Here is a 20269-nt window from a genome sequence, read left to right as displayed (position 1 = left end):
AGTTTCCCAAAGGAAGACAAACTTGCATAGTGTAGCAATTTAAATCACATTGCAAAAACTTTTATGTAATACTCCTTTACAACAATCTAATGGGCATTTTAATTCATAAGGCAGGAGGAGGTCTAAATAAGCAATTGCCCTAGTTCTGTCATGGACTACTAGGTTAGCAACACTCTGGGATACTCCCAGAAAGGAAGGAAATGCTTAAGAGCACAAAAAGAAAAGCAGTTTGCCAATAACCCCAAAGCCAAGCTATTCATAATGCCCATATGCAAGAAGAGATTATATATGCACATAAACTGAAATTCTTTCAACTTAGGTAGACATGTAGACAAAGAAATTTTCTGTATAACTGGTTTTGTACCCCTTTCTCCCCCACACCTGTCTCTGGGGAAAATAAGAAAAGCTGGGGAAAACAAAGGGTTGGGAATTCTATATCAATACCAGGGAGTACTTGCCAGTAACTTTGTTTTTACCCATGTGATCTGTGACTGAAGCAATCAGTCCCACATGGTTCAAAGAAACCTCAACTGAATGGAAAAATGCATAATAAAAGCATTTTTGCAAGGTTACTTATTATTTATTTAATCCAGCTAAGGAAAAGGATGGGTACTGGAAGACAAGAGAAGAGACTACATTCAGCAGCCAGACTGGAACACTCTGCCTAAACAGCATGTCCTATTGTCACTATTAAGATACCAAGCTACACACACCATTGATATGACCTGGTAGAGCATTTCTTGTGTTCTTGAAAACTGCTGTGATGCTGCTCTGGATGACCATGGGATAGGTTTTTTCCCCTTTTTTATAGCAGACATGAAAAGGGATTTCAGCCATAGCCGCACTGCGGTTTTAATATATTGAATAAAGAGTGCTACAATATATCAAACAATTCATTGAATTTTATCTTAGAATCTCATGAGAAAACAATGCAAATAATAAACCCAAGGTAAAAAACTAAACTGAAAGCAAAAGTAAAAAATGCCTACTTGCCACCAATGGTTATCATCTCCTTGTGGTTTCTTTGAAACTATACCAGTTCTGAACCACAGGTTTCCATGGATATCCAAAGCCCATAATGTCTGCTGATCTCCAAGGGTTATGCACACTGGTTCCAAAGCTTGCATTTCACTGGAAATGCAAACAAGTAAAAAAATTAAAAACCTTACTTCAAATTTATGCTTACGGTATTTTAAGGAAGCTGTTACAATGCTAACAGCAGTTCAAAATGATCAAACTCAGTGTGGCCAAGCTCAAAAACACATTTGATTTCAAATTTTCACAGTCATTCAGTAATTTAAATTTTATTAGTTTGCATAAGTAAAAAACATTCAACAACAAAAAATAAGTCCTTCAAAGATCACTCGAGATTTGAAACTTGGATACATAACAATAAAACTAAACAAAAACTAATTTGTTCAATAAATAAGAAATAAAGAGCTGAGTTCTTCAAGTTTTTTGTAAAGCAGCTTCATAAATGTGTCTCCTCCAACTTCCTTGGCCTATTCTGAGAACAGTACTAGCAGTTCAGGGACCATAAATAGAAAACTCAACCTAACTATATGGCGAAGATAAATGTTGAGTTTAGGACTATAAGTTTCCTGTATAAGTAAACAATTTTCAAGCTCAGAAAGTCAACAGGATCAGGTGATCATATCAGATATTCAAAAGATAGCCAACAATGCTATTTCTTTCAAAGAAACTTTCTCAACAATTTAAGAACAAATAGGGATTCCTTTCTGCAACTTTAATACAAAGCCCAAGAACATGAAGTGTACCCTAAGGCGTAGGTCAAGCAGACATTTTCATTAAATAAACTAATTAAAGTACATGCAAATTTCAGATTTGAACAAGACACTGAATATTTCCTTAGACTTTTCAAGAGCCAAATACCAGCTTGGGAGGTAACACAAGTTAAAGCTTCACAATAGGTTAGTCAGTAGAAGATAAAATCATATGACAACAAGAACGGGAATTTCTTCCTATAGTTGCTTCAGGCTGATGTCACAAAAGAGACTATATTCTAGATTCTCAAAGCCAGCAGTAAACACTCAGTGCTTTTAACTTTATCACAAACTACCTACCGTGAGCATAGGATCAACTACAAAGCTAAATACCAATTGCCCAGAATATTTATAAAAATCTGTGACTGAGAAGTGGAAAAGTATGACCGAGCTGTATGGACGACCAAGAAAATGCTGAGATTTAATCTCAGAAAAAATTCACCCAAATATCTGGAGAGCTCATTAAAGCCATTATGGCACAAATTAAAGAAACCGTATTTAATCAAAAAAGTCACATTGGCAGACATTATAAAGATCTTCTTAAAACTGTTCTCACTTTCTTAAACTCGCTTTAACTGTGTTACCACTTCTGTTTATGGCAATTTCTTTCAATACATGGCAGTCATTCATCAGACAGAAAAACACCAGTTACTCTGAATATGTCTGGACAAAGACTAAAGGACATATATGTATATACATGCACACACACACACACATATATATGTGTATACACATGAGTTCAGGTAACACTTTTTCAAACATCAAGGAGCTCCAGCACTGAAAACAATTATTTGTGTCATTCTGGTTATGATGCTGTCCCACCACAGCGTCATTACCTGACAATATCACTCTTCCATTGTTCTCCTTCAGGACAAAAGCTGCGTACTCCCTCCCGGTATAGCAGGGCCCGCTGCTCACTCATTGCCCACACGACATTATTTCTGGATGTAACCTGCGACAGCGGGTAAGGGCAGTCAACTTTTACTGCTCGGGCACAAGGACGATCCACACTCAGGCCTAGAAATCAAAAAAGAAGGATTGCTTTACAAACTTTGGTTTTTTGCAACTAAAAGAGAAGAGACAAAGCTACCCAACAAAAGAAAATGAGGAGGGGAATATCCCTGACATGCTAACACCTTTCATTTGATCACTATTTTCTTGATTGACTGTTTTTTCTATAAACTATTAATCATTTTGTCCAATATAGCTGACTTTATATTTTAAGAAATAAAACACTGTATATCCTTCAACATCCTGCAGAGCGCACAAGTCCTTGTCCTGTCATTTCTGTTCCTTTTCTCCCTCTAGTGTCAATATCAGGAATCTCCAGTTATAAAACCTGTTTTACACTTGGCAGAAGCATCAAAGAAAAAGGCAGTAATGGAAGAACTTTTGCCCAAAACATGCTAGGGAGAGAGGCAACCTGATCTGAATAGTGGCAGCAGAGCAATTACAAAAGAGCATGCCACAGTGTGTAGTACTGAAAGAAGGAGAGAGGTTCTGGTGGATTTACGGGTAGTTTGCACACATTTATACATATAATGTAGAGGAACGCGTTTTCTTCACAATTACTCTGAAGCTTGATTTGCATGGCTGCATGTGAAACACCTCAAGACACACAGCTTTGCTTAATCTTCTCATGCTGCCAAAGCAAGTATGAACACATTCATCTGTATGGTATTCTAAAATAATGAGAAGAATGCTCATTTCCAAACCTCTGAGCACACACTTTTGTTATAGAAGTTAGACAGGACAGTGGAGGGAATGAAAAGATCCTGGAGAAACAACTATTACTGGTTGCCTCACATTAACAAGACAGATATACCGAGAATTTATTTTTGGCATCAAAGACTAATTTAGAAGCCTAAGAACAGCAGAATGTAAGCTGATGTAATCAAACCAATCTCTCACAGAGAAGAAAAATATTGATTCAAACCTCCACAGAGCTCTGTGTGATTGACATCAGAAGTTCACTCTATCACCACCATCCATGCTTGATGGCAATATGCATGTGACCTTGGGCAGGCCACTTGATTTCTCCATAACTACTACACTTAATTAAAAGAAAATAATTTAAGGGTAGAGTATCTTTGAAACAATGCTGTGTATTTAAACAGTTCTCTTAATCATGAAGAATTTCTATATTGTGCTACAGCAATTAAATCTACAAAATAAATTAGGAGAGTACCAGAATTAAATGGAAGATAAATAAGAACTTTGATAGCCACTCTGAAACGTTGTCCTGCTTTACTGTGTCTTACTGTTTCCCCCTTACCCACTCCTCCCCTTACTTCTCCAGTAATTCCTTCATCATGTTACTTGTAATTTTTCCTTACCAACTCAGCTCTCTGTGCAAAGCCTGCGTGCCCAAGAGTCCTTGATACTCTTCTCCCTTAACTTTAAAACTTAGAGCTCCATCCTTCATCCTAGCTCCTTGTACTTAGCCTGAATATTGTTTGCATAACACCTTCCAAATGCATCCTCTTCTATTCACTGAAGCAGATAAAACTAAGGCCATGACTTCAGAGTTGCCACTGCACTACCCCTTTTTCTGATTCTTGCCTCATTGACATCCAGCAAGAAGGCAGCTGTAAAGACAGCTGCTCCACAGCCCGTTCCATTCCTCCACTGGCTTTGCTTTCTCTATCACATAAAATACGTACCACTTGTCTATACTTCGCAAGCACTTTATGATCTTCTGTCTCAGAATACCTTCCTTTCATTACCAAGTGGTAACTCTTACCTCCAACAGATCTGTGCTTTTCAAAATTCACAGCTTCTACTTTCCCCTACTCTGCCCCCCATACCTGAATTTCTTCTGAAAAGCCACACGCTACCTCATCGCCTTTCAAAGTCCTTCTTAAAACTTTGTTAAAATCCTTAAAGCAAGAAAAGAAAACCCACTTAAGGCTCAGTTGTTTCAGTGCACTATACCATTTTCAAGGCAAGGATATTATTTCAAAATTTTCTACAATCCTTTTCCATTTATCTGCATCCATCCCATAGCCTTCCCATGTCATAAATTCTCTATACTGTATGTACTCCACTTGGCACAAAAAAAATAAGTGGCCATGAACTGGCTTTTCCAGTCTCCTAATTACACAGAATCTCATACCTGTTTCCAACTATTTCTCAAGATAAAAAGGTTTGCCTATGTCCTGGCTGTGGAGAAAAGTTTAAAACAAATTGTGATCATTCCATAGCGTTGAACTCTAATAATCTTAGCCCGCAAAAATTCAAAGAGCCTGCAATTAATTCAGGTACCTGTTTGCAGATACAGATCTCCATTTGTTCTGATAATCCAGGCGGTGTCATCACTTAATGCTACAAATACAGCCTGGGGTAAAGCCTCATACCAGTGGCGTTTTCCTTTTATAGTTACTTTTCCACAAGCAAATGCTTTGTTAGTCTTCTGTTCAATCTTCCAGAGAAGAGCCCCTGTATGAGGAGTTAAGAGAGAACACAGTATCACTTAGCAATTACTGTAGCAGAGACTGCTGACTTGTCCTACCTACACCTAAACCAATGTGACGGGAAAGGCAAACCAGTAGCATTAAACAAAAATGCAATATTTAAATGCTTTAATTTTATTTTAAAAAGCAAGACCAGAACAGTGGCCAACTTCCCTAGGAACTGCTGAAATGCATTTACCATTAGAGTATGTCCAATTTTTAAATGTTCAAATGCAAGTCACTTCTCCTTAGTTATACACTGAAAAATAACAAAAACAGGTTCCATGTCAGGGCCAAATAAACCTCCTATTAAGAGACTGAAGTTCATGGCTTGCTTCTGTACTAGTTTGGTACATCCTCAGTACATAAAGGAAAAGGGGTTAATTGTAGTACTTTCACCTTTTACAAATACTAGTAGTAAATCGTAGCTTTTGCGGACCAGTCACGAGTGACAAACACCTGAATGGTGTGCTGTCCCACACCGCAGTGCTATTACCTGCTCGTTATGTAGTACGTCACAAGCAGACAAAACTCAGAAATGCAACTGTACAAATCCACCTTGAGAACTTTTTCCCTCATGCAAATTAGCAAGGATAGCTCAGAAAAAGAAATCCAAACGGAATTCCAAACTTAACTGCTGATTGGCATCCATGCTGGTTCATACCAGAGCAGTACATTGTCATATTAACTTCCTTTGAATAATTCCACAAAGTAGCATTTCATTCCATTTTGATGTTTGTGGTTAACATGCTCTTGTGTTAATACATCCACAGGAAACTGCGGATGCTAGAAATTTGTATGGATTCAGTGAAAAACTGGGTGAGTTCCTGGAATTGAGGGATAATAAATGCAGAGAAACAACCTTTTGCCCAGGAAATCTCTGAGCCACCAACAGTTGCAGTTGGAAACTACCAAGGGCAAACGTCATACGTGCTAGCCCACTCCTTTTACTTTTCTGCAGGCAGCTGCTTTTGACCACTGTTAGGGACAAGACACTGAGCTGGATGATCCTATGATCTCACTTAATACAGCTACTCTTAAATTTTTTTGTCGATAACAAAGCTCACCTACAGATCAAATAGAACATCTTTCTTCTTAAAACAGATAGCAAATACTCCCCTACAGACAGAAGGGAAGATTGACATGTGGTTTTAGAGATGACAGGGGAAGAAAAGCAGTGGTGAGGCAGGAGATTAAGTAAAGAAAATATCTAAGAAACTTGTATTGTCACACCAGTCCTGGAACAATCTCGAAAGCCAAAAGTGATGCAAGTTTATAACCAAAACCCATTTAATTTTAATCCAACATAAACCTCATTCCTAACCATCCAGAACGCATATGCAAAAACTAGAAGGGTTTTTTTTTTCTGTAGTATATATAAAAAAATAAAAATCAAGAAACAAACCATACACAAAACCAAATCTACATTTACAACAAAAAGAATTTTAAACTTGGGAATCATAAGCAGCTCTGTATCAAAACCCAAGGTTTTGTATAGACAAGGACCTCTTCATTCATCTCCGCCTACCACTGAACTGCTACTTCTGAAGTTCACTTTAATCAGGCAGTCGCATGTTGAAAACTTCCCAAAAAGCAATGTGAACCTGTTAGAAAGACAGCCACTTAAACTACAACATGGTATGCAGAGGTAGTGAAGATGCAGTCATATCACCCAATATGACTTTAAAAAAAAAAAACAAACATGCTACTTTTACATGAAACAAGTCCCGAACAACCAAGTTTCTGGAAGTACTGTATTAACAGTAACAAAAAAAATGCCAATAAATTGCCTACATGGAAATTACATATGCACTGAACTGTATTTGCAATCTCAGAAAAATGACAAGCTAATTAAATAATAGCTGTTATTAAAAAAAAAAAAAAAGAAAAGAAAATGCACAAGTCTATGCAAGCTTTATATGTACGAGGTTACAGGGAAGCAGAAGCCAACCAACCTGAGGGGGAAACTGCTACCTGCTGGACGCCGTCTTCAAACCTCTGCCACCGCAGCCCCGCTGCGGGAAGAGCACTGCAGTACAGGCTGCCCCTGTAGTCCAGGCACCAAATATACTTTTCTGACACAACGAGGCTCAGGATGCCATAACCAGGGCCAGAGTATCCCATCCAGCTCTCTGCAAACTAAAAAACTGTAGAGTCAGAACAGTGTCAGGCATCTTCAAACTGCACAAGAAAATGGCTATATAAGCACAGCAGCTCCCATATTTTGATTTAAAAAGCTAAACTTAAGGTTCTTAAGTACCTTAATCAATGAATAAATTTGTCTTGTGTAAAATAAAACTACATCTGTCTGTGTTCTCTAAGATAGTATGTACCGCAAAGTAAGACTGCTAGAACAAAAGTTTTAGCACAAAAAAGAAAACAAACCCTCCGCATTGTCATCTACCTCCAAAAAGTGGAAAATCTTCTCTTATTAATTAAAGAACACATACTTAAAGGAAATGGCAGATGCAAAAAGGAATACATAAAAATGTACAGTCTGTCTATAGTCCAGGAAATGATTTATTGTCTATGAAGTGATGAGCAAAGGGAACAAGATAGCTGGAGTGCAGCGACAGCTAAATATCCAACTCCAGTATTCTCTGTATGGTACAGGAGCCATGTATTGCAGAAATTTGGTTTACAGACTGCCATCTTAAATTTTGATAGCTTGCATGAGGTGAACCCAAGCACTGCATACATGACCTCTAATGTAAGCATCTGTGGAGCTTTACTAAACATTCCAGAGTGTAAGAATATCATAACCTGAAACTAAAAGTCTTCTACACTTTGGGCTGCAGTTGTTATTAAGCAGGACACCATCAACTTATAACTCAACCTTTATCAACAAATATTTGGTTGATCTGAACACAACACTGTTATAGATTTAAAACAACTCAAAACCCTCAACCTAGAAGAACTGTATTTCCTTCTTAAGACTTCTGCTAAAAATCCCAGTGATTTTGGCAATTTTGCAGATTTTACAATTACTTTTAGTACTTCTTTTCTATGGTCTATTTGAGAATTACTATTTCTGGAAATGCTTACCCACAAAATAACAATGAAGGAAAGAAGGATAACAGAGAAAGGAAAAATGTCAACATTTTAAATAGTACTAACTGCTGCCTAGGACACAAAGAAAGACTAATCCTTATTCTAAGTATTTACAGGTAAAACGATCCTTAACCAGAGGCCAGCCATGTGAGATAATCAGCATTAATTCCCCGTGAGTCAGCTGAAGTTAGGAACAGCATCATGCAGAATTTGGGCAACTGGAGACCCAAACAAGGAGCAACCCTTGAGCATGACTTGGTTTTACTGTCCACTCTTTAATAGATGGGTTTATGACAACATTTTTGTTGAGCTGGGAATAATATAGCCAGTGCAGCTTCTTCACATTGTAAGCACAGACCAACCATTCTGAAGTTCGATACATCACATTTCATAAGAGTTACAACACATATTGATGTTTGGCTTTACGCTTTACTACTTTACTTGAATCAAGAAAGAAAAAAATTGCTTTCCTAAAGAAGTAAAGGATAGTCATTACATGAATGTTTCTTTTGAAATGCTGCAGTTAAGTATTTTAACTAAATTGAAAACATATACCTGATCAGATTTTAACAGCACCATTTCATCTAGGCTTATCTTGGCCACATCCTGGGAACCAGGCCCAGCACCAACTTCAGGCATGCTAGTCTCTGAGGATGAATATGGTAATCCATGTCCATAAATATCCTCTTCATCACTTGAGGCAGATTTCTCAGTCTGACTTTCATGAGTGTCTGCTACCCATTCAGCAGTGCTAGTACTAGATTTAGCTTTGATTGCACTTTCAAAATTCCACGCAGAAATTGAAGTGTTATCTGAATAAACATAATTGGAAATGTCAAAGTGGAGCACAGAAGGATCTGACAGAGCGCTGTGTATGAGAGAGAGCTGCTGCTGGTCTTCCCTACCAGTCTCATCACTTTCCTTTGGTGTCAGTGATGTCTGAACACCAAGTACACTGTCACATTCCAAAAACATTTGGTCTGTAAGGTCTGGCTCTTCAAAAGATTTTTCAGTATCCTGCAGCTTCATTTTATCTAAATTTTCATCTATTTTACACAACGTAGGAGAATCCTGCTCCTCCTCTTGGCTCAGCTTTCCAAGACAGCGTTCATTGCTTGCAGAAACTACACTATCATTATATTCACCATCAACACTGCTTGTCAAGTCTTCTGTGAGGATTAGAGGAGAGACAGATGTCAAAGTATCTATAACAGTTGAAGTACCCATGCCACTGTCGCTGTTTGGAAGTTTCTGTAAATCAACCATATCTCCATTTTCTTCATTAATTAGTACAGTTGCAGACTCAGGAGACTGTAGGACACTGAAAGCTTCTGAACCATTATCTTCTTGCAAGATCGTATGGGACTCCACGCTGAACATGCTTTCCTGATCTGGAGATCCAGTACTCAAGTGATCAATGCTGCCACTCATTAGGCTGGAAGTCATGGAAAAGGAGTCTGCATTCAATGAATGTGGACTATCGCCAGAAAGCTGACGCTCGTAAATTGGTGTACCTTCCAGAGAGCTGTGGTTTTTCCTGGTCCCACTTTCTGTTCTCACAAAACAAAACGGCGGGGGGGAATAATATTAATAAAATCTATTACATTTTGATGCAAAGTAAGAAATTAAAATATTTTTATCACTGGAGGAAGAACAGAGTTAAATCTAAATTTTTACATACTGATTGTTTTCACCTGGAAGACTAAACAATACATATAAAGCCAAAAAAGTCTTAATAGCAAAACATTTTAAAGTTGTAATACCAATATAGTATGCAATTAGAATAATCAAGTACTCACACTATTTTAACAAACTAAAAAGCATGGCTAGGAAAGACACTGTCAAATATTCTAAATAGGATGAATAGATACTACGCAATTCCAACATAAAACTGGAAGCAGAGTCCACTGTATGCTACCATTAAGCCATACATTAGAACCTTAAGCATGTTTACATAAAGCAAAACAAAGTTAAAAGAATAAAACAAACAGATCTAAAAAGACTTAATCAAATTATCACTTTCAAAACAGGCTTTCATCTTAAATGGCCCACCACAACCAGTCAAGTATCTCAAGAGCATGGCAATATAATATAAACAAAGCATGTCAAACACACTCTCATGTGAAACATCAAAAGTGACATGTTCTAATAACGAGCAGTGGCAAGGAAAGTTCTGCTAGACCTACCTTGTTTCTTCTTTTTTTTCTTTTTCACTTTAATTGGCTTTACAATGAGTTCTTGATCAAAATCTTCAGAGCTGATTGTGCTGAACCGTTGTGAAGAAAGTTGACCTTCTCTCTGAGCTTCTGAAAGTTGGTCTGCACATATCATAAAGCTAGAGCCACTGTCCACAGAATTTACTGAACTGCTCCTGCTTCTTGATTCACTTGCTACGGAGCAGCCCCTTTTTCTTGTTTCATTGCTCAAGTCTCCCATTCTATCAAAACTTTTCTCTGAGAGCATTGGAGTTTCCAGATCATCTTTCACTAAAGAATAAGAGTCATTTTTATCACCAATAACTGAAGGGGAAGTAACCATTTTTTTATTTGTTTCCACTGAAGGGCTAGATGATACAGATGCAATTACCGATAATGGGGTCAGCATTTTAGGACTTGTATCTGTTAAAGGATTCAGCAATTTTGAATTCACATCTGAAACTGACCAAAAGAAAAATAAAAGTATAAATACTAGTGTGTCAAATGAGTAGGAGCATAGTTCTTGGAGAGTATTGAAAGAAAAGAAGCTTTATGGAATGGAAAAATATTCTATCTAAGTTTGCAACACTTCAAATATAGATATGCACACGCACAATGTAAACTTCATGCAAGTAAATCTATATGAAATCATTTTAGTAAAATCAATCCCCCAAAGCCTGTATCAAACTTCTATTAGGAGAATTCTGAATTTATGTTTATGTACGAAGAATGGTACAGGTCTTTAGCTTGGACGACCCAACTGTATCACACACTGAAGTGCCATTCTGTATCTTCAACTTCTTCATTCAAACATTCAGTATCTTGAAAAAAATCAAGGAAAATTTACCAGATAAACCACTGTGATAATTCGAAGAAAATATACTTCAAGAAGGCTCCTTTCAAAGTATACTTGGAAGATCAAAATAATGAACACCCCCTAGAAGTTTGTCAGTAAAGAACTGCTTAAATGACTAAAGCTATTGCTAATATGCTATGATAAGAAAGTTAAGTTCTCTAGCATTCAGTGAGACTCCATAGCAAAATGCTAGTAAATATGCTAATACAAAGCTAAGATGGAGTATTTTAAACGCGTAAGTAGTCCTTCTGTGAGTGTAATATGGTGGATAATGGTGTTTACAATCTTTATGATTGAGAAATCAGCCAGTACCATCATTAAGGAAGTATTAATACCTCTTAGAGAGTTCTAGTAACATAGATGCTGAACTCACATGGCAATAAACAAAATAAACTCTCAAATTCTCTTTGGAACTTCAGTGAGCATTCCTTGGATTTTTTGCGAGTTCTTTCTTTTTCATTGCTGGCAAGGCTGAGATTTCCTCTGGAACGTGGGTGGTGACAGGTGGCACAGAATCAACATGTTCAGGTATCTCCAACCCAGACAATTGAGATTGATCAGTGCAGAGATAACCATGATGAGCAATCCAGATGGCTTCAGCATCACAGTTTAGAATAAGGTCTCAAACGCACAGATTAGAGATGCCTGGCTAGAATAATACTGATCCACTCACAAAAAAAGGGAACCATAATTAATTTCTTAATGCCCCCATTCTCACTGCAGCCAAAACAGAAGCTCAGATGAGCAGATAAATCAGATCTCTAAATATAATCTGTAGAAACAGGTAAGTAACTCTACAGAACCTGCTAGGTTTTTGCAATAACCTGAAGGTTTTTGTGTGGGGTTTGGTTTGTTTTCAGTTGTTTTGTTTTTTGGGGTTTTGTTTGTTTGGCTGGTTTTTTTATATTAAAAAAGTATGATAGGCACCATGTTCCATGAGGTACATACTGTAGTTTGCTAATCTATACAAACCTATTGATGACAGTCCTTCAGGTCTACTTGAAATTCTTATTATGTCTCTATCTCCCTTTAAGAGAAAAATCTCATTGTTGGTACAGGACACAGCCACAATGTCACCATATCCTTCCAAGCCACCAATCAAAGCCTATAAAGAGTAGAAAGAAATAATTAGCATCAGATTAACACACTGGATAAGATGCTGCTCTTAACAAAAGTGTTCACTAGCATTTAATCAACATATACAGTTACAGAATAAAGATTTTATCTTACCAAAAAGAAAGAAAAAAGAAACAAGAAACAGGAAAGCACCCTTTAACCATGACGTAGCTCATTTTTATGCTAATTTTAATTCCATAGATCTATTCATTTTCTCTGTCCAAACTAGCAGCAACAATATAACAACAACTTAATATACAATCTGGTGGCAGAAAAGAGCCACAGTACAAATGTTTAATACCATTTAGACAAAAAGATGTTAGCTTGTATTCACTTTCATACACCCTTTTAAGATGACAAAATAGCTAACTGTTCACTCTATACCAAATAAAATGTAATACTTGTTTTTTTGCAGACACCAACAGTAGTAGAAGGGAAAGAATAAATAGTTCCAGGCACATTTTATAGGCCTAAAACTTCTTTTTGCATGAGTTACCAGATTTTAGATTTATATATGCTTTGCTAAGTATCAGAATTGATTATGATGTTACCACCTGGACTGAAAGCTTTAAATATATTTAATTTTTATCTATAATATAGGGAGCTAGTTTGTGAGTATATCATTGCAATGACAACTTGAAGAGGGAGAGAATAAAGTCTTCGTTAGGTTTAAATACGAATTTAAATCATAGAAGTGTAATGGATAACCCAAGGAGAGTCTCACGGCACAGCATGAGCAAAAACAAGTAAGAAACAAAACATGCACCCACAAGATTTATCTACCTGGTTCACAGTGTCTAGTAAGTAGATGCTGTATTCATTCCAGGTCAGCACCCATCCTTCTCGGAAAAAGCACGAAACAAGCCCAAGGTGTTTCTCTGGGAAGCTGTAACTTCCTCTGTCAGGTGGTTCCAAACGAGGATACAGTTCAAAAGTTTTTATTCCTCCAGCAAATACATCTTTCAATATGAATGTGGCCTGAACAGTTCCATGAACATCAGACTTCCAGAGACGAAGCCCAGGTCTGGCAGCAAATAGCGTCAGGTCACTCTGTTTACACAGGCCAGGTATAAAACATGCTCCAAATTTGCCAGTGCTAAAATGCAAAAGAATAATTTATTTTAAAAGCTGTATACTCAACTTAGAAACAATTTTAAAAACTAATGGCACAAATTTACAAGTACAAATTATCAAAAATAAAAGTTTTGTTCTTTGACTGAAGTATTCAGTCAAATGTCTGAAGTACAAATTTAATTATAGTAAGACAAGAACAGTGCTTACAAATAACAACAGTCTTCCTTCAGCTTTGGATGTCAGGCACTACACCTATTAGGCAAGTTAAATGACTCCTAATAAGCTTCCAAGCCTTAACGGTACTCTCTGTCCATCTCAGAAATATCCTACTATGCAGTCACCCTTCTCCCAGAATTAATAAAAAACAAGCAACGCACTACGAGCTAATGCTAAGAAACTGACAGCCTCTGCTTGCAAGAAGCAAGAAACAGACCTCAACTGTTAAAATCTTAATCTCTCATGCATAAAAACACCATTACAATCACCCACGAAAACCCCTCATACATAAGATGGTCCTTGGTACTCCTCTTACTATTCATATCCCTGAAAGATACATTATAAACCTTCTTTCAAGAGTCAATTTCCTCTACTTCCAGATATAGTCAGTCACGGTCTTCTAAGACAAGGTTCTCTCTTCCTTCATATCCAAGAGAGATTACACAATAGAAGATACTAGAAGGTCATACAAGAAGTTCCTAGCCTTCAAGTCAACTTTAAGTTCTTGCTATACAGTTTCACTTCAGTGTACAAGAAAAACTGGGATGCTGAGTTGCTTTTTGTATAAGATATTACATCACCCATTAGATGGACCTGATTACAATGCTTGCTCACACTAAGTCTCAGTAAACCAAGGGGGACTGCAGAGGAAGTTTGGCAGTGATTTCAGTTTAAACAATGAAAAAACATCTTAAATATTTTTGCATAATAGTGCCCTGAAAATATGATTGTAACATATTTTCAACCACGTACTTTCTAAGTAGGTAGAATTGTCATTTCATGTTTGAGCACACATAGCTACTGTAACTAACTTTTTATGAGTGGACTCTTGTGTTGTATTAATTTCACTGGTTAGATCACTCTTTCTGTAATCCACTCTGAAAAGCTAGAATTAATAGATGTGCCTGCATCAAGATTTTATGAGGGTTACTTTTTTCTGGGCTGTGTTCCAACTTGCTTGACAGATTTCTCTTCTGTGTAAAAAAGTAGAGTCCGTTGTAAAGTAGAGACAAGCAGCACTTTCTGGTTGTAATCCAACTGGACAATTGAAGATGGCTCTTCCAATACAAGGCTGGAGTTGCAAATACCCTTTTAAAGACACATGCAATTAACAAGAGTCAACCTTTCTAAAAATATAAGGTAATAACTAACACTTCAAAGAAATTAATAAACACAAGAAAGAGAACAAATAAACAAAAGCTTTTGAACTACTGTCACACAAAGTTCACTTCATGAATGTGAAGTTCCTTTATGCAGACAAGAGAGGAGTTAGATTGTGTGTACCACAGTGGCACACTATGAAATTCAATTTCTCGTGGAATATTAGCTAATGCATTTCACTTGAAATCAACAGAAACTCTAGGACACATTTTCTTCCTTCTCCACTGCCAGGTCATACAATGCTGAGACAATTGTTACATTTGGAGATGTTAAACCTTTCTGTCACATCAAATGATGGACAGTCATAGGTAAATCAGGATGGCTGTCATTTAAACTTTTCTCTCGTATAGAAATTCAAGTTAGTACTCATTTTGTTGAAGTCCCAGGTCTGTATTAATTAGCAAGACATTAGAAAAATTCTATTTACTGGTAACATGCTAGTCACCCAGTAGAACCCAAATATTACTTTCATTCTACACTCTAGACTGAGATGTTGAACAATTCTGAAAAAAGTACTTCACCAATATAGTGAATCAGCAATGTCACATCATTCAAAAGTACCCTTTCCAAACAAAAGAGAAAGTACTGGCTGAAAGCTGAAGGAAGATATGATAGTTATTTCAGACAGAAACATGATAAAATGAGAAGGATCAGGATCACCGCTGGTCTTTTTATACTTTTTTTAAAAAAGGTAAGGCAGTTGTGAAGGATATACAATGGTTGTCTTGCTGAGTGTGTGCACACTTGGCCAAATGTACGCATACCAATAAAGGAGTCCAACTAAATACATGATACTAAGCAATTAACTAACTTATATTTAAATATTTAACACTAATATTTATTATTTAGTGTTACAGTGCTAAACACTTAAACACACAAGCATTCTTTCCAAAAATTGTAAATGGGAATTAAGGTCTTTATAATAAATGCTCACTTGGTCTAGGTCTAGGGCAGAGTAGACAATCTTCCCTTTGTCATCTCCAGAGAATAATTTCATTCCATTGGGACTCCAAGCTAAAGCTGTAATGCTACTTTTATGGATACCAGCAACGTCAAATCTCCGAAGCTGTGAAACAATACCAAAGCAATACAAGAATGAGGGGAAGAGAAAATAGAGACACAAAGCCTATTCAGTGACTCTGATAAACTGGAGATCAAGTACAAAAGCGCAGGTCATTTTAATTTTTATTTAGCACAAAAAACCTAAACAATCAAAAACCCCACCACCAAATAGCTCAGCCACTTATTACAAATTAAGAATTTCTCAAAAGAATTTTTGATTAAATATATATTTTGTAATGAAAAGCATGTTTAAGATTATTGCTTTTATAAGCTTAACATATGAAGCCTAAAACATATTCATAGATATTTCACCAGGTAAAATTCTCTGGTTTTCACTATTATAAAGAATCACAGCAACATTCTACTAGGATTCACCATACTAAACCTCACAGAAGTTTAGCCAAATACAAAGATTTACCTGTTTGTTTCTTCCAGGTAACGAAGACACAAGCTGAAAAACTGCAACCCGACCCGAGGCTGTACCAACAGCAACCAGATCATCGAAACAACTCAACAGCTTTACAAAAGTAATAGATTCACACTTCCCCTGTTGAAACAAACCATACATAAAACTCACAAAGTTAATGAGAGACAAACAGCAGCTCAATTCAGAGCAACTCAGCTTCATTAGAAGAGACAAGAGTAAAAGTCAGTATTTACCTCAAAATTATATTTTTTCATCTGGTTTAAATGTCTGCAGTAGAGATAAAGCATTCCAATGCTGCTCCCCACAGCAATGTAGTCTCCATTGGTATCAAGTGCTGTGAGGTATACCACAATAGAACGAAAGCCTTTTTGGATCTTTGTAGGAATGGCATTGAGAAGATAATATAAGGGACAAAACTCCTTAAATATAACCGGTGAAGCCACAGATGCCATAGCAAGCATTGGCATCAGCAATTTTAAGGCTGAAATAAACACATCTTACTGGACCACATAAGGAAATCTGAAAGACAAAAGCAAAAGACATGTCATTAACTTCTTGAAAAGAGTAAATAGTTAACAGAAAGACACCATTTAGCAAGTAGGAATGCAGAAATTTTCAGATTTTGTTTTGCATAAAGAAAAACCAAGTTAAACTCTTCTAGTGAATGTAAGTTATTCTTAGAATAACCTTTTTCTTAAGAATAAGCTTATTTCTTAGGTTCAGCCAATATCTAAGGATGTATGGTAACCATTAAATATGGGATAACCACTTTTTCTTGCAGCTGTGAACTCGTCAAAGTTGAGTTCAAATGCAGTATTTCTTCTCATCTGGCTAGTGAAAGAAACATAAGGGCTCTGACACTGAACAATCCATGCAGTGTATTTCTTCATCTATCTGCAAACTCTACCCTCAGTCCTCCCAGTGCCAAGAGTCCCAGTACTGTGTTAGTGCTGCAAGATCAAAGTGTCAAACTAGTATTTATGCTCAACTCATTAATGTCCTGCACCCCAAGAAAAACATGGTTGAGAAACAATTCAGTTAGAGCTACATCTGCTATATAATCAAATAACAACCAAAAAATAAGAATAGTGTAGGAAGAAAGGGGAATGCAAAAATGAAAGAAATCCCAGTTTGACAGACACGGGAAAATATCCATGTAGCAACTGAATTTAGAAAGATAAGGAGCAAACAGAAAAAAGTACCATATGCTCATGTTTCCCTTTATGGTTAAGCAAATAATTTCATGCTGATGAGCAACACTGTAAATATACTTAGGGGACAATTCTGGTATCTTTCCAAGAATAATGGAAACAAAGATTCTGTTTGCCTTCAAGAAAAAAATGTAGCCAGAGCTCATCATAGTAATAATGTACTGGGATCTTCAGAAAAAGTTGGTATGACCATGATGTACGTAAAAATATTTACAAAATCTAAGTAAACCCAGTAATTTTTCTCATCGTGGGGTGACAGCCTTGACAAGAACATTTTGCAGCAGTAGCTATTCTCCTCATGGATAACTTTGGAACACAGAAAAGGAAACAAGCCTTCACTTCTTGAATTTTATTTTGCCACGAGCAAGTCCAATTAACAGAATGGTTTAGAAGCTGCCAAAAATACTTGCAAATCCAAGACAAGAATTTTGGATTTCTGTAAAGACAAAAGTTTTCTCGGTTATTTAAGCCCGTAACATTGAAGATTTTCTTAAGCTTCAGCAGAATCATAACTTCCTTAGAGAAATGAAAAACAAGAGAAATATGCCAGTTGAAGTTAGAAACACTTCTAAATGCTCAAAATTATTCTGTAAATTATTCCTACTGCAATTTGTGTGATATGTCCTATTGTGCCTAGTTTTTATCTCTCCAAGGATGGAAAATGGTATTTGTTTGGCAGCTTCACACATTGCTTATGGTGTATATCAACTAAATTAGAAAAAAATATAGCTGCTCTAGTTTAATATCTCCATTACTGTGAAAAGCTCTGATGTCTCAATTTTCAAACTATTTCAGTTATTGTGCAAGAGGATTCAGCATGCTGGCTTTGGGCCCCGCAACACTGGCTGTCAACATACAATTCCACTAAATCCAAAGGGATTACTTGCATGACATTACCCATTCAAGCCCATGTTAGACAGGACCGCAGGAATAAAGATTGGTTACTGGACCCATATTTTATCTGTGTTACAAAAACTGCCAGTAATAAGCTAGCAGCAGTTATTAAATGTTCTTAATTATGATAAATTTTACTGCTTTCTAGAGCTCAGAAATTAATTCCACTCTCCTCCAGTGTTTACTACCTGTCATGACACCCATTTCATAAAATATCACAAGGATTAGCTGATTAATGTGTCCAAACTATTTTTGAATGAAGAATTCCTTTCAGATTTGTTTACTAAGTTAACAGATAACCTCAGTGCATCACCACTCTTTTCCAATATTTTCACACACCATCTATTTCCTATCCTGTATTTTAGGTCTCCTGCCCTTTCCTTCAGCATTTACTACCTTCTATCTACAGTCAACTAAATAAAAGAGAACCCACTGCTAAAGTCTCTTGTTTGCTGTTCTAAACATGCTGCTTTACCAGTTTAGTAATTTTACCAGCTGCTGGTCTTTTTTTTCCTCTTTCTTTCTTTTTTCTAATAAAATAAAGTCCATTCTTTGTCCTGAGTCTCACATGTACAAATCTTCTTCTGTCTAATCTCAGCTTCTACCACTGCCCAGCTACTGACTCATGAATTTCACATATTTTGTTTTTTTAAGTCCCCTTTGTCACTCCTACAATTCACATCTGTCGTCATACCAAGCTGCTCTCATAGCTGGAACCAGCTCACACTCCCCAGTTGCCAAAGGACCTTGCAAGTCCTCAAAATTCATTCTCTCTCTTAGTTTCCATCACTTATCCTTCCAGCTCAACTAAACTGTTAGAAACATAATAGTTCATTCCAAATGATGGAATTATGAAAATTTCTATTATCCAGAAAAAGACTATTAGTCTTTCCTCTACAACAACCCTATCTGCAACCTAATGCATGTTTTGTAAGCTTATACTTAACTTAAAAAGAGAAAAAAAGAGTCTGATAGGGTTTTTCCCCCCCAAAGAAAACACTGGGAGGAATTATTTCTTGTCATATACTAAGTTAAATTTAAAAAAAACTGCTGTCAGGTTAGAGTTCTCACTCTTCATAAAGTTTATACACAATCTTATTGCAATCTTCTCTGATGGAAAAGTTGTAAAAAATGAAATTAAGTTTTGTTCTCCATAACCCATTCACCCTGTACAATCAAAAAATGTAATAAACTATAATTTCTTGCCATCATACACAAATTAGTTTCATCTTGAGTGGTTTACAGACTAACAAAATACTTGTACTGCTTGTATGAAAACATATAACTGAAAGCTCAAATCATCACTTTACTAAAAATACTGCTAATTAAGTAATCTTATCTACACAAAACAAATGTATGAAGGACTAGAGAATTGCAGTGTGGCCTATATATTCAAAAACTGCACAAACACCACAATCCTCTGCTTTTGAGCATAAATTCTTCAACATCTCCCTAATCACAGTTGCATATCACATGTAGTCTCTTTCTCTTTATTAACAGCTTTGGGATTATATGTTATGCGTTTTTCCTTCTTCATTAATCAAAGGTGAACAGTGGATACAATCTGTTTTCTCAGACAGATTTTGGAATTGGACATGCATGTTCACACTGTCAGCCACAGTTACTCTGAAGTACAGAACAGCTGTACAGGGCAAATCAGCTTGTGCTAAGCAGCTATCCCGCAGCATAGGTAAAGTAGAGAAAAATACCTTATGTTGCACATCAGAAACAATCACCAAAGAGAGTCCTTCCTTCTTAGCTCACAGAGTT

The 20269-nt window shown here is 36.6% G+C and overlaps 1 protein-coding gene across 2 annotated transcripts in view; it reads right to left on the bottom strand.

Annotated features, from left to right (window-relative positions):
* The window catches only part of TECPR2 (tectonin beta-propeller repeat containing 2), a 45287-nt gene that overhangs the window by 23544 nt on the left and 1474 nt on the right, over nt 1–20269 (bottom strand). The window contains exons 2-13 of one of the 2 annotated variants that reach the window (XM_072864093.1): nt 16628–16913; nt 16386–16514; nt 15840–15971; nt 14676–14833; nt 13238–13550; nt 12311–12443; nt 10474–10944; nt 8843–9837; nt 7192–7375; nt 5049–5222; nt 2621–2801; nt 990–1131 (exon numbers count right to left, since the gene is read on the bottom strand). In XM_072864093.1, coding sequence (XP_072720194.1) covers nt 990–1131; nt 2621–2801; nt 5049–5222; nt 7192–7375; nt 8843–9837; nt 10474–10944; nt 12311–12443; nt 13238–13550; nt 14676–14833; nt 15840–15971; nt 16386–16514; nt 16628–16861 — 3246 coding nt within the window. In that variant the 5' untranslated portion in view covers nt 16862–16913. The remainder of the gene's footprint in view (nt 1–989; nt 1132–2620; nt 2802–5048; nt 5223–7191; nt 7376–8842; nt 9838–10473; nt 10945–12310; nt 12444–13237; nt 13551–14675; nt 14834–15839; nt 15972–16385; nt 16515–16627; nt 16914–20269) is intronic. The other variant, XM_072864094.1, reaches the window with a different exon arrangement.

The sequence above is a fragment of the Ciconia boyciana genome, chromosome 6 (genome assembly GCF_034638445.1).
Source record: "Ciconia boyciana chromosome 6, ASM3463844v1, whole genome shotgun sequence".
NCBI lineage: Eukaryota > Metazoa > Chordata > Aves > Ciconiiformes > Ciconiidae > Ciconia > Ciconia boyciana.
This window is presented reverse-complemented; position numbering and strand designations above follow the sequence as displayed.